The sequence below is a fragment of the Panthera leo genome, chromosome B2 (assembly GCF_018350215.1).
Source record: "Panthera leo isolate Ple1 chromosome B2, P.leo_Ple1_pat1.1, whole genome shotgun sequence".
Taxonomy (NCBI): Eukaryota; Metazoa; Chordata; class Mammalia; order Carnivora; family Felidae; genus Panthera; species Panthera leo.
In genome coordinates, this window is record NC_056683.1 from 79,551,378 (window position 1) to 79,566,805 (window position 15,428).

The window sequence follows — 15,428 nt, forward strand, 5'->3', positions numbered from 1 at the left end:
TGAGCCGAAGTCCGACACATAACCGACTGAGCCACCCAGGCACCATGAGCAATTTTTTTTTTTTTTTTAAGTAATCTCTGTATCCAACTGGGAGCTTGAACTCACAACCCCAAGATCAGGAGTCACATGCTGTACTGACTGAGCCAGCCAGGCTCCCCAAAGCAGTTTACTTTAATTCTCAGTTTTTTCCACTACATTACAAGTTCTTCTACTTCTAACATGCTATTTTTTTTTTATCATATTGATGAAAACAAATTTTTCTAGAATTTTATTTATTTCTCGATTTGAATACTTTGAAATCTTAAAAGTTTCAGCATCTTGTCCAAGGCTGTTTAGGAAGTGGAAGAACCCTGATTCAAGTCCAGGTCTTTTGGGTCTGAAACCTGGATTGTTTTTGCTACACTAGGAAGGAATCAGGCTATTTTGTGTCATGCAAGGTCTTTTTTCCCACCACCATTTGAAAATGGAAATGCTTGGGGCTCCTGGGTGGCTCAGTTGGTTGAGCAGCCAACTCTTGATTTTGGCTCAGGTCATGATCTCACAGTTCATGGGATCAAGCCCCGTGTCGGACTCCACACTGACAGTGAAGAGCCTGCCTGAGATTCTCCCTCTTCTCCTTTCTCTGCCCCTCCCCTGGTCCCAAATGTGTTCTCCCTCTCTCTCTCTTTCTCAAACATTTTTTTAAAAATATTTTTCCCATTAATAAGCAAAGTAGTAAATACAGTAGTAAACATTTGTTTGCAACATTATTAAAATCATTTTTACTGTGACTTTCTTTAAAATAACACTTTTTTGGAGACCCAATTTGCTGCCATAGTTTTGAATTATCTGACATCTTCCCCCAAATTATGGTTCTTGATATTAAAAATGAAGAAAAAGAAACCTGCTTAGTACTGTAGTTTTGCTTTGTTTACATGGATTGCATATCTTTGGTTTGTTTTTTTTGTTTTTTTTTTTTCACAATAAAAGTGCTTTCATTTTTAAAAACTATTCCTTTAATCTCCACACCCAACATGGGGCTCAAACTCACAACCCTGAGACTGAGTCACATGCTCTTTCAGCCAGCCAGGTGCCCCTCACAATATAGACGCTTTTAAAATTAAAAGCAAAAATTACAGTGCTCATAGTGCTTACTCCCTAGTTCTGACGAACTGATGAGTTTAACAAGGGATCATTCGTTTCTAATCTTAGCTGTTAAGGAAACACCTGCCACTAAGATAAAGCTAGTTGCTCATGGATGAAAGAACAGGTACTTTGTGATGTGCCAGCAACTGTGTCTTCTCCCTCCCTCTTCCTGGGTCCTCTCCGAATTGCTCTTCAGGACAGATGGTTGCTGTCCCTCTGCCACTCTGTCTATGCCTTTTTTCTTATGGCCCCTACCCTGCCACACCAGTGTGTCATTCCCTGAACCTTTTTAGGCACTTGCTGATGGAAGAAACTTGGTCATCTACAAACTCGCCTGAATAACTTAGAACTCTGCTGTCTACCCTGAGAGCAGTTTCAGTTTCTATTCATTGGGAAATTGCAAAACGGCAAAAAATTAGTGTGAGTCGAATACTTTTAAACAAATTTGTGTTTTCTTCACCACTGCAGCATCCACAATCTTCCAAAAAGTCATAGTTGATAAAGATGTGAAACTTTCTTCAGTCTACAGACAATGCTCAACGCACACACAAATTACAAAACTTCGTAGAGAAATTCTGCAGCCCCAAGGCATTTCAGGAATATTATTACCATCTTTAGAACTAACAACTCAATGCTGCTTCCCATTAAAATCCAGTTTGCAAGCTTTGAATAACAGCCAAGTCATCATCTTCTAAAAAGCAGTCCTGGACTTCCCTACAGTTTATCCTTTTAGCACAAAATAACCGCAAGGTGCAGGTATGCCACCACTCCGCCTACCTTCTAGCCTCTTGTGAGAGAACGGCCGGGCCAGTCTCACTTCCCTGGAAACTGATGTTAGGTTTAGGTGCAGATGTTCTTAAATGGAAACATATAGCATATATGCCAGAATAGGAAGTAAAATTTTTCCAAGATACCATTCTTCAGAAAAAAGAGTTGCCTTAAGTTTTTGTCTTTGTCCTTTTTGAACAAAGTACTCTTCAGGAAGACAATATGTCTTGAAAGGGCCTCGAGCAATGGCAGTTTTCTAATAAGGGTTACCTAAAAAATTATGGGGGAAAGGTGAAGACATTCCTGAGGGTACGACCTTGGAGAATAAGCATAGGAGATCATTATTAGTAGGCTTTTTAAAAAGTCGCTGAAAAGAGAAACGTAAGAAGTACTTATTTGTGGAGATAGTGAATATAGAGGGGGGAAACATACGTGTCTTGATGTTTAACAAATGGTTTTTGGAGACCCCATAATATCTCCACTGACAGTATCCTATTCAATTTAAAACATGTTCTTTTTGGGTGAACCCTCTTGCATTGTTGGTGGGAATGCAAACTGGTAGAGCCACTCTGGAGAACAGCATGGAGGTTCCTCAAAAAGTGAAAAATAAAACTACCCTACAATCCAACAATTGCACTACTAGGTATTTATTCCAAAGGATACAAAAAATACAGATTTGAAGGGGTACATGCTCCCTGATGTTTATAGCAGCATTATCAACAATAACCAAACTATGGAAAGAGCCCAAATGTCCATCAATGGATGAATGGATAAAGAAGATGTGGTTTATATATACAATGGAATATTACTCAGCCATCGAAAAGAATGAAATCTTGCCATTTGCAACTACGTAGATGGAACTGGAGGGAATTATGCTAAGCAAAATAAGTCAGTAGAGAAAGACAAATACCATCTGATTTCGCACATGGAATTTAAGAAACAAAACAGATGAATGTATGGGAGGGGGAAGAAAGATAGAAACAAACCTTAAGAGACTCTTAAAGATAGAGGACAAACTGAGGGTTGGTAGAGGGATGTAGGTAGGGGTGGGCTAATGGGTGTTAAGGGGGCAGCTGTTGCAATGTATGTAAGTGATGAATCATTGAATTCTACTCCTGAAACAAATACTGCACTGTATGTTACCTAACTAGAATTTGGGTTGGGGGGGAAATACTCTTTTTTTTTTTTTAAACATTCTTTCTTAAACAGCCAAGAGGGAACTGTTAGATGATTCAAAATTTCCCATGATGATGAAAACCCTGCTGTACAAGATGCCTGTGAAGAATTAAATAGAATGATTTGAGTGGGGAAGAAATTTTTTTATTAATACCATTTTGTTAATTTGTTTTTGTAATACCATTTTATAATTTGTTATTTTAATATGAATAAATATTTAAATATCTAAAGTAACGCATGGTTTGGGAACTTGGGTGGTTCAGTTGGTTGAGCATCTGACTTTGGCTCAGGTCATGATCTCATGGCTTGTGAGTTCAAGTCCCACATTGGGCTGTGTGCTGACATCTCAGAGCCTGGAGCCTACTTGGAATTCTGTGTCTCTCTCTCTCTCTCTCTCTGCCCCTCCCCGCTCGCTCACGCACTCTCTTTCAAAAATAAATAAAACATTAAAAAAATTTAACAATTTAACTAGACTTTTTAAATTATTTAGTTTACATCTATAAAAGTTTACATTCAAGGGGCACTTGAGTGGCTCAGTCAGTTGAGTGCCTGAGTCTGGATTTCTACTCTGGTCATGATCCTGGGGTCATGGGATCGAGCCCAGCCTCTGGTTCCAAGCTGAGCATGGAGCCTGCTTAAGATTCTCTCTCTCCCTCTGCCTCTCCCCGCCCCCCGCTTTTGCACACTCGCTCGCTCTCTCTCGTAAAAAAAAAAAAAAAAAAAAAGTTTACATTCACATTGTTGATTAAATAAATTGGATTTTGAAAGCTACATAACCCAATTGGAAAAAGAAACTAACGCTGGAGACGTGTGTGTGTGTGTGTGTGTGTGTGTGTGTGTGTGTGTGTGTTAATGGAGGAGTGGAAGAGTGAAGAAAGCTCCCCTAGTGATTCTAACCCTAGTCTTCCATCATCTCTGCTTCTCATCCCTTTTAACAGCTATAAGGCCAAACAATGTCTCCCAATATATAAGACTTGCCTAGGATACATATTTAAAATACAAATTCCTAGACCTCTCCCCAGAGATTCAGATTCAAGAAGGCTGGAGTAGAGATGAGAATTTATGTTTTTAAACACCCTAGGTGATTCTTACGATCCAAGAACTTTGGAAAGCTCTGGCCTTGAGCATTAAATGAAATGGTAGGACATGAATTTGATGGTGCTTTTTCTTGCACCTTATTAATCTGAGTTCCTTCCTCTCCCACTGAGATGGAAAGATATCTAGGACTGGCCCCTCCCAGTCAGCCCCTTTACTGGCTGCTTCCCATGGAAGGGAGGTGACTGAGGTCGCTTGTAGAAGTCTGGGAGAAGTCCGGAGTTTGTTCCTGGTTACTGACTACTTGATGAAGGCAGAGCATTACTGTCATGAGCTCTCTGCAAGGCCAGAGGCAAGCAATGACTGGGCAGCAGTCACAGGGACTTAGGCAATAATGGAAGGTGGCAGCAACCAGAATCAGCTTGTAGGAGGAGAAATGGAATTCTCCACACAGGTGGTGAGGGTAAGTGTTGGTGGCAAGAACTCCTGTCCCCTTCAAGGTCCTTCTGGTTGAACTAAATCAAATTGACACGAGACAGATAAACAGAAGAAAATCAAATTTTATAGCATGTGTATGGGGCATCCACACAGACATGGAAACTCTAAAGTCAGGCAAAATGAGTTCTATATGTCATTCTGAACTAAGGAGAAGTGGGTGGGGATCTGGAGCTTCAAGGGAAGAATGCACTTAACAGGGCAATAAAAAGTAATGCAGATGTTTGGTAATAAAATGTTTGCCCTACCATACAGATGGGTCACTCAGATAAAAACTATCTCTGATAATTATGCTTATTCTGGGAAATACCCCCAATTTAGATTCTTCTCTGTGGTTAAGGAAAGGACAGAAGTTTCTCTTGAGCCTGAAAGGTCTTGATTGCCTTCAGCTCAGTCTTCACACTAGAGTGGCTCATCTTGGGGTGGCCTGCATTAGCATTGGAAGAAACTGAGGTCAACTGTAGTTGGCCATTCAGGGGAAGGGTCTTAAGTGGTTTTTGTGTGTGTGTGGGGGGGGGGGGGGTTTGCTCAGTTTTGAGAAACTAGAAAGATCCTCCTTGCCCCAGCCGTTGATTAGTAAGATTGAAGAAGCAGGGTGGTCAAGACCTCAGGCAGCCCGACACTAGTTAATGCCCTCCTCCACCCTGAGTGTAGCAGCAGATCACGTCTCTTTCATGGGGAAGAGCCTTGCTCACCTGCTTCTTGGGAGTCTCAAAATACTACAAAAGGGCAAAACTCATGCAATCTCCATATTGGGTAATACCAGTATCATCTGATTTAACAAAGGACCACATAGAAGTCAGATGTAAATTCATGAGTCCCTAAAATCCCGGTAAAGTTAACTATTTATTATAGTCAAGGATAGAGTCTACAGTAAATGATGATCTTGCCAGGACAGCAGCCTCATAAATCCCCTACAACCCAGCATACAAAAACGTCCAAGCGGGGCGCCTGGGTGGCTCAGTCGGTTAAGTGGCCGACTTCGGCCCAGGTCATGATCTCGCGGTCCGTGAGTTCGAGCCCCGCGTCGGGCTCTGTGCTGACAGCTCAGAGCCTGGAGCCTGTTTCAGATTCTGTGTCTCCCTCTCTCTGACCCTCCCCTGTTCATACTTTGTCTCTCTCTGTCTCAAAAATAAATAAACGTTAAAAAAAAAATTAAAAAAAAAAAAAAGTCCAAGGGATGGCAATGGAAAGTACAACTACTCTGGTAAACAGCAGAAAGCCCTGATTAAGTGAAAGGAAAATTCAAGAACTTCCTCAGAATTTCCCCTAGGTTTGTTAAGATTTTTAAATTAACAGGAGGGGCGCCTGGGTGGCTCAGTCAGTTAAGCGTCTGGCTTTGGCTCAGGTGGTGATCTCATGGTTTGTGGGTGCGAGCCCTGCGTCGGGCTCTGTGCTGACAGCTCACAGCCTGGAACCTGCTTCGGATTCTGTGCCTCCCTCTGTCTGTCCCTCCTCCGCTCATGTTCTGTCTCTGTCTCTCAAAAATAAATAAACATTAGGGAAAGAAAATATTTTAGGCTAGAAAGAAAATCCTCAGGTATCTCTGATCTGGCAAATGGATTCATTCGTTCCAGCAATGCTTTACAAATAGAGCATGACCCATTAGTGAATTGTGACATCTTTTTCAAAAAGGAAATAAAAAAATACTAGAATGCATTGCATGTAGAAGGAATAATACTATGTGAGATTTTTTTAAATGTTTATTATTTATTTTAGAGAGAGAGAGAGACTGAGCACGAGCAGGGGAGGGGCAGGGAGAGAGGGAGACAGAATCTGAAACAGGCTCCAGCTCTGAGCTGTCAGCCCAGAGCTCAATGTGGGGCTCGAACTCAGGAAATGTGAGATCGTGACCTGAGCCGAAGTTGGACGCTTAAGATCCAGGCGTCCCTACTTTGTGAGATTTTTGAAAAAGTAACATTTATAAGGGGTGCCTGGCTGGCTCAGGTGGTGGGCAGTGCAACTCTTTTTTTTTTTTTTAATGTTTTATTTTATTTTTGAGAAAGAGAAAGAGAGTGCAAGCAGGCATAAGGAAGAGAGAAGGAGACAAAGGATCTGAAAGCAGGCTCTGACAGCAGAGAGCCAGACATGGGGCTTGAACTCACGAACCATTGAGATCCATGACCTAAGCCAAAGTCAAAGGCTTAACCAATTCAGCCACCCAGGTGCCTCGACAGTGTGACTCTTAATCTCCATGTTGTGAGTTGGCACCCCAACTGAGTGTAGAAATTACTTAAAAATAAACTCTTGGGACGCCTGGTGGCTCAGTTGGTTAAACGTCTGACTTCGGATCAGGTCATGATCTTGTGGTTCCTGAGTTCAAGCCCCATGTGAAGCTCTGTGCTGACAGCTCAGAGCCTGGAGCCTGCTTCAGATTCTATGTCTTCCTCTCTCTCTGCACCTCCCCTGCTTGTGCTCTGTCTCTTTCTCAAAAATAAATGAACATTTAAAAAATTTTTTTAAGTAATAAACATTAAAAATATTTAAAAATATATTTAAATTTATACTTGACCCTTTAAAAATATAATAAAATCTTTTTAAAAAGTAACATTTATAAGTGTGAGTATGTGATAGTTTGCAATGTGAATTATATTTATTGTGGCTCACAACAAAAAGTTTAAAATGGATTCCATAAAGGGTCAACTCCTACAGTTCTATAAAGTGCTTTATTTTCTATTAAAATCCTTGCATCTCCAGAATCTGCCATTTAGGTATTTTATTAAGAACACCTTAATAGGTGTTCGTAGGGGCGCCTGGGTGGCTCGGTTTGTTGAGCATCCGACTTCGGCTTAGGTCATGATCTCATGGTTCGTGGGTTTGAGACCCCGTGTCAGGCTCTGTGCTGACAGCTCAGAGCCTGGAGCCTGCTTCAGATTCTGCGTCTCCCTCTCCCTCTGCCCCTCCCCTGCTCTCACTCTCTCTCTCAAAAATGAATACACATTAAAAAGTTTAAAAAAAAAAAACGTAGCATATAAAAAGTGTCATATCAGTAACTGTTGAATGAAAAACAATTATCATTTCCCTCAGAAAATGACTGACAAAGAAAAGAATCAAAACTCATGGATCCTCTTATTTACCATGCACTGTATGGGCATTCTGGTTCAGCTCTGTTGAGGGAAAATGAGCCACGGCTGAAGAGGGAAGTAAAAACCTGGGAAGCAGGTTCTTGCAAACTGTATTGAGGAGTATGACTGAGATCTATAATGGAGAGTTATGAGGGGTGTTAAGCAAGGGAGTGATGTGGTCAGAACTGTGGTGTAGAACAGTCACTCTGGGTCTTGTGTGGAGAATGGGCGGATGAGGTGGAGAGACGTTAGTTGAGAGGTTATTAAGATCCAGAGAGAGGAGATGGTGATCTAAAGCAGGATAATGGCAAAAGAGACGGAGAGAATAGATTGAATAGAAGTTTGTAAGGCTGCTGGTTAAGGGTCAGACTCTCAGTTTTGGCTCAGGTCATGATCTCACAGTTTCTAGGGTTTGAGCCCCACATCGGGTTCTGTGCTGACGGTGCAGAGCCTGCTTGGGATTCTCTTTTTCTCCCTCTCTTTCTGTCCCTCCCTTGCTCATGCTGTCTCTGTCTGTCTCAAAATAAATAAACTTAAAAAAAAAAACTATTAAAAAAAAAAAAAAGCTTGTAAGGCTGAGCTGAAAGAACTGGGTGGTTGAAAGGGTGAACAGGAAGGAAGAGCCAAGAAGGAGGCCTACATTTCTGGCAGGCACCACAGGGAGTATAGTCCTACCACCATAGAAAGAGGAGATTTAGCAAGAAGGAAGCAAGTTCAATTTTTGGACATGTTAGATTTAAGGGTCCCCTAATAGAAGATGACAGCAAAAGTATGCTAATGGCAATTTTAAATATAGGTCTGCATCTCAAGAAAAGGTTAGGGTTGAAAAGTATCTTTTTGAATTTTAATCCAGATCAGTGTTTTGTTTTCTATAAATATGGTTACACATATTAAAAATGAAGTAAAAGGTTAAATACAGCTAAGCTCAAAGGCTTATTCTCTCTTGGTTTTCTCAGAATTTCATATACTTTGGTTTCTTAGAAGACCAAAAGTCTGGACAAGGTATTTGAATTCTCTTCTGACATTTAAACACTATCTGTTAATATGATTTTCGGCAGTAGAGTTATTTAATGGATTAGGAAGAAAAACGCATAATCTTGAAGTACATTTAGAGCTGCTCATATTGGTTCTCGCGTAAGAAAAGGTGTTTTTTTTTAATATCCCAGCATTTTAGCCTTCATAAGCCCACGCAGCAGTAAATCCTAAACTTCAAGTCCCCGTCTTCAGATTTGTGAAGGGAGGCTACTTAAAGGGACATGTGGTCTGGCTGCTTAGAGCAGTATTGAGAGGGTGGACTCTCCAGGCAGACTCCGGCCCTACTGTCTTACTACTTATATGATCTTGACCAAGGGATTTCATCCCTCTACCCTCAGTTGCCTCATCTGTAAGATAGTGATAATAGTACCCCCTCTTGGGTTTATGAAGATAACTTACATAAAAGCACTTATGAAATATTGTGTGCACTCAATCATGTTATCAGTAAGTAATTCTGTTCAAGACAATTTTCTTTCTCCTAAACTCAACATCACCACTGATAAAAAACCATAGAAAAATATTATCTTAGGTAGGTTTTCCAACCAGAAACAGAATTTCATATATAAGATGTAACATCTAAAGGCTAGTCTTTTCTGGGAACTCTTAGGTATCTGTCAAAGTCATCACAGAGTGGAATCTTACTAAGCAAGGCAGAATCGATAAGGTGGACTGTTTGGAAAATAATTCCCAGGTAGCTAGGGACTAGGACCAGAGAAGCAAGAATTAATATCTGAAGTTTACTGAAAAACCAGTTCTACATTCCAAACAGTCACGTTCCCATCAAAAATATGGATAAGGGTGTTCACAATATAAAAATAAAAGTGTAAATCCAATGTAAGTAGAGTAGTTTACCTTCATTTCCATAAAATGAAATTAATCAGGACAAACATTTTACTAAAGGGACCCAGCAGGGCCAGTGAAGCAATGATACTCCTGTATGGGATACAACCACACAAGTAGGAAGGACCATACCTACGCTTCACCAAGAGAATATTCTGCTCCCAGAATGATTAGTTATGAATATGCTTGAAATAAAATGAGAGCCTTCCCAAATCATGAGCATGACACATGCTTTTCAATTGGCTGTTAACATTCTTGAAAGCAACGGTTTACCAATAATTACAAATGATGTATGGCTTAAAGTAAAACACAATACGATGCTTGATTACAAATTACAACCAGTCTATAGAAGTTAAATGCATACCATACTTTAATAATCAAGACAGTTTAGCCATTTTTCTGGAGTATGTCTCAAACAGAGTTAGCATATAACCCGTATTTAACAATATTGCTGAGTTCTTAGTCATTTTATATTTAAGGGTCCAAAATATATTATGTTCACAAAATAACACTGTGAATGCCAACCAGTTTTTTACTTATTCCTTCAGAAACACTCTACCCTGGTCATACACACTAATTTTTATCACTAAAAATAACCAAAGGTGGTAATTCAGTCTCACCTCTACACAGAAGTTCTAATTGCCCCAGAAACCTGTAGGTCAAGTTCTCAACCCTTGAAAAGGAGCAAAAATGTTCCAGGGCATCACCGTAGCCATGTATTTGGGCTTTGTATTTATAGCATTAGATTTGAGACCTAAATATGGTCGTACGCATCGCAGTAACCCAAGTTCCATATCAGAAATAAAATGTGAAAGGAATCAAAGAGATTTTGTAATTCCAATAGCACAGACTTCAAAAATTGAACTCTTAGACATAACTCCTACATCTGTCTTTAACTAAGAGGTCATTACCATGCTTACAGGTTTGAGGCAGTAATCTATGGATTAGTGTGTGATTAATCAAAGAGTGCACTTACTACCATGAAATTGGGTCCTATGCCATAGGATTATTTTTGCTTTCTCCAAAAGAACCATTTGCTCCTGAAGTAATAGACTTTTAAGGCACATTTTAACAAAAACCCATCATATACCCAGCTTAAAAATGGAAGCTCCTCCTGGTTACAACAATATATATATATAGCTAAGTAATGTGTGATTTACCAGATAGGCAAGTGTCTCTACCTTTAGGATAAAGTCACATTAGAAAAGTGATTCTTTATTTGCTTAATCAAAAAGAAACATTGTGTAAAAAATATTAGAGCATTAAATTTATAAGAATAACCCATATGTACCAAGCCTGTTGGCAAAGATCCAAAGATCCAACAGGATATAGGTCTAGAAATTAAGGAAAAGGCTCCTTTGGAACCCTGGGCTCCTACTGACCCAGGTTTCTGAGCAGGAATCATGAGGAAGGGAGTTGGGCGCCTTAATGATTTTTGGAAATTTCCTTCCAAAATGCACAGACCCTTGGGAGGACTCAAATCTTAAACCACAATCAGTCTTGCATTTGCAGTTAGCAGCCTCAAAGGAATAGGATTTGGGGAGTAAAGGAGAGAGGATGGAAGGAAGCTACAGATGGAAGTGAGATAGTTTCAAGGGCAAGTAACTTTAGAAACTTGGTACATTTTGCTAGGACCAGCTTTGATTTCCTCAGGAGTCTCTGTTTAAAAATAAATAAATAAATAAAATTATTTTCTAATACCCACAAGTAGCTTTAGGGCACTGACCCTGGGGATGGACATAGAATTACCTACTTGGAATGGTCTGGGGTGAGGGGTGATTAGTAAGTCTCTTAACATCCTGATAGTCTAAGGTAAGCATAAGTGGAAGAATTTCATGGAGACAAAGACATAGCTAACTGTAACGCCTCCTCTGGCTGTCCTCTTCCCACTGATCGTTAGGGGTTTGCAGGATGGCTTTTCAGATGTGCAGAGTGTGCTGCTAGCAAGCTGAGCTCTAGTTCAGTCCTAAGGTGGGAACAGGCAGAGTCCACAAGGCACACGATCACAGATGAGCAGGAGGCTCAGTGGCGACAAACATGCTCACCAGGATTATGCTCTCCGCTCAAGTTCTGAGACATTCCCTGCGGTCATGATCCTCAACAAACATTTTAAATGTTGCACAACAACAGGCCCATTGCTCAGGGCCGAACATACAGAATTGTATATATATTTTTAAATCTGTAGGTACCAATCACCTACAATTGGGAAACCATGTGGCCTCTGATGTTACTTTGACCAATCTCCAGTGATTGGCACCATTTTGGAAATCTGGTCCCAAAGGTTCTAAAGAACAGTAATGCAGCAAAAAGGAACAACCTCTCTGTATAAAATGATTATAGAGATGTGTGTTGAGGTAAAGAGCTTTGTAAAAACTGTTGAGTCGGGAAGTACTGCCCCAGCTATAGAAATTTTTAGTTAAGTTTGGTGCTAACAGTATTCTACAAAACTCCCGTTTATACCAGTGATAAACAGGAGACAGTTCTTATTGCTCCTGGAGCTTGCTGCCCCAATCTGTTCCAGCTCCACTGAAAAATGATTTTTCTCGACAATTGTTAGCAAAGATTCCCAAAGTGATTAAAAAAAAAAAAGTCATTGCCAGTGCATTGCTTTTTGATTTCTGATTGCCATATAGATCTGAACTACACTACAGTATGCATGTCCTTGACACCAAGTACAGAAAAAAGCTTAGAAAAGTTGTTTTATCAAAGTTCAAAGAAAAAAAAAACATGAAAAAGAGCAAAATATATACAGTTCCTGGCAGTCCTCACACAGGAGTTTCTGACCACAGACCATAAAAGTTTACATTTGTGTAACGAAATTACAGATTTTACTTCATTGTTAAAATACAAGTTTTGGCTTCAAAGTGCTCACTTTATTTAAAAAAGAGAAGATCAAGAGGGTTGCAGGAATTTTTCTTTTCTTACACCGAATACATCATGTGTCCCATATTCTTTTTCCTTTTCCTTTAGTGCAACACAGCTCAGTGGCCTCACTGGAAGGTCTGGCTTAAAAAGATACTCCTGAAACTTCACTACAGCAGCACGTTAGGGGTCCCATTGGGGGTGGCTCCTTTTTTCTTCTGTAGCCGATTCTGAACTTTTCGTGATTTCACCATCTTCATTCTCACCTCAAAAACTTCATGGATGGCCTTCCGGAAGCAATGAAAATTATAGTCAATAAGCCCTGGAGAAGAAAACAAAAATATTTAGAAATGTCTCATGGAGCACCTGGGTGGCTCAGCTGGTTAAGCATCTGACTCTTGATTTCAGCTCAGGTCATGATCTCAAGGTCTTGAGTTTAAGCCCAGCATTGGGCTCAGCACTGGGCATGAAACCTACTTGAAATAAAAAGAAAAGAAAATTTTTAAAAAGACACTTAGAAACAATCTCCTCTTTTCATGTCTGCTGTGGCCAAGACAAGCAACTATGGGGAGGCAAAAGAGCAGCCGTAACAGAAGGTTCTCAGACTTCCCGAGGAGCTCTGCAGCTGGGCTTCAGGAATTGCAGGCAAGATTTTGCAAATGGACATGTTTTCCTAAGGAAAGGCTCCAGAGATGGGGCACCTGGATGGCTCAGTCAGTTGAGCGACTGACTCTTGATATCAGCTCAGGTCATGATCCTGGGGTCATGAGATCGGGTCCCGAGTCTAGCTCTGTGCTGAGGGTGGAGCCTGCTTGGGATTCTCTCTCTCTTTCCCTCTGTTCCTCTCCCTCACTCATGCTCTCTCTCTCTCTCTCTAAAAAAAAAAAAAAAAAAAAAAAGTTTCCAGATGATAGACCACATTTCCACAGTGTCTATGATCCACAACATTTGAAGAACCAACTAAAGTGCACATTTTTCTGACATGTCAGAATCCAAAATTTCTTACAATTAAGACATATCTTCCATGAAATATTTATTATTTTTCCCCAAAGGGGATTATTAAATTGACTCTGAGTGGAGGCAGACCCTGACTTGAAGTATGGCTGAGATCTCAAAGCTTTAGGATCAATGATTCAATCGATCAATATTTACCAAATATCTATTATCTTTAAGCCATAGTCATAAGCCCTGGGGAAAGCAAAGTCCTAAGTTTAGAGTGGTAACAGTCACCTCCGGTCAATTCTAAGCTCACAGGTTCAACAATCAATGACACTCGAGTTTTTTTCAATACTAAGTAAATTTTAAATGCAAAAACAGTAAGGGAGAATCTTTTTGTGTTTTCTGAAATTATTGGTACAAGAATAGAATAAAAGATAATCCAAAGTCTTGAGTGCATTCTTCATCATCACTAATGTGTAAAAGTGTTGAGAGCAACATTATGTTTATACCAATTAGGATAAGGCAGTTGGTTCTATTTAACTTTATTGAAATAACTAGCCCAGTGGTTATTTCCATCCACTCAGGTGATACTTCCAAAGCCCAAACCCAAAATAAAAGAATTGGGATTCCAGCCAAGGAGTGAAATTCTTCCAAACAGTCGTAGTGCACTGGAGCAAACACCATCTCAGCTCCCAGGAGCTGGAAACCCTCTCAGAGGCGCCCTCTGGTGCTTCTACAGCGTTAGTGACCACAGTGCAATAAAACCTCCAAGTGATCTCCCTCAAGACAATTACCAGAATAAAGGGATAAGTAATAATAAATAAATAAGTCCAGGGGTGCCTGGCTGGCTCAGTCGGTAGAGCATGCGACTCCTGATCTCGGCTGTGAGTATGAAACCCATGTTGGGTGTAGAGATTACTTAAAAATAAATTCTTAAAAAAGAAAAAAGTAGCTCTTTTCTGCCTGAGGCTTTCTTTAGTACCACAGAACTTCCTCAACCGCACACAGACAGGTACCAGAGATATGGGAATGAACGTTTTAAGGGTACTCCTCAAACAGAGGGGCCTGGGGGAAGGTGGATAAATGTTTCAGTCTTCCATACTCAACTGGGATGATCTGAATTTGTTCCACACAGCTTCTCAGAGATTCTCCTATTGGGAGTGAGCATAAAACGGCTCATTGACACCACTGTGGGGGGCTTTTCTACCTTCCCAACTCATTTCCCCACTTCCTCAGTTTGGTTTTTGGGACCATTTTTCATATAAAGTATGTAATTAAAAGAAAATAGGGGCACCTGGCTGGTTCAATCAGTAAAGTATCCGACTCTCGATCTCAGGGTCATGAATTCAAGCCCCACACTGGGTGTGAAGAATAAAAGGAATAAATTTCAAATATAAAAGAAAATAAGGAGCAAATAAATGATTTTATTTAGTGGGAATTTGGATACAAGATGTGAGAACAACCTCAAAATTCTTTGCCTATACAGTAAAACCTTGGCTTGTGAGCATAATTCATTCCACAGGCATGCTTGTAATTCAAAGCACCTGTATATCGAAACAAATTCAAGAACTACTGCCTCAGTTGTGATCATGTGAGGTTCGGCATCACATACTACTTATATTGCAAGACATAGCTTGTTTATCAAGTTAAAAATTACTAGAAATATTTGCTCGTCTTGCAGAACACTTGTAGAACAAGTTACTTGCAATCCAAGGTTTTACTGTATATGGAACCAACTTATGGAAGAAAGCTTAGCTAAAAAAAACTGGCTCAGTGAGAATTCAACTTGCAGAAATATTCTATCGGGGTGCCAGAAATATTCTATTTAGTCGGTTAAGCATCCGACTCTTGATCTTGGCTCAGGTCATTATCTCAGTTTATGAGATTGAGCCCTGAGTCAGGCTCTGTGCAGACAGTGTGGAGCCTGCTTGGGATTCTCTCTCCCTCTCTCTCTCTCTGTTCCTCCCCACTTGCACTCTCTCTCAAAATAAATAAATAAACATTTTAAACAAACAAAAAAGAAATATTCTATTGATAGTTCCTGAAAAATCTTAACTTAATTCATCTTTGCAATTTAAAATGTTAACA

At 40.1% G+C, this 15,428-nt stretch overlaps 1 protein-coding gene across 1 annotated transcript in view; it reads right to left on the reverse strand.

Annotated features, from left to right (window-relative positions):
* Positions 1-9,887: 9,887 nt before the first annotated feature.
* Positions 9,888-15,428, reverse strand: part of RRAGD (Ras related GTP binding D) — a 40,103-nt gene continuing 34,562 nt past the window's right edge. The window contains exon 7 of the mRNA XM_042939354.1: positions 9,888-12,723. Within this exon, the coding sequence (XP_042795288.1) occupies positions 12,572-12,723 (152 nt within the window). The 3' untranslated portion in view covers positions 9,888-12,571. The remainder of the gene's footprint in view (positions 12,724-15,428) is intronic.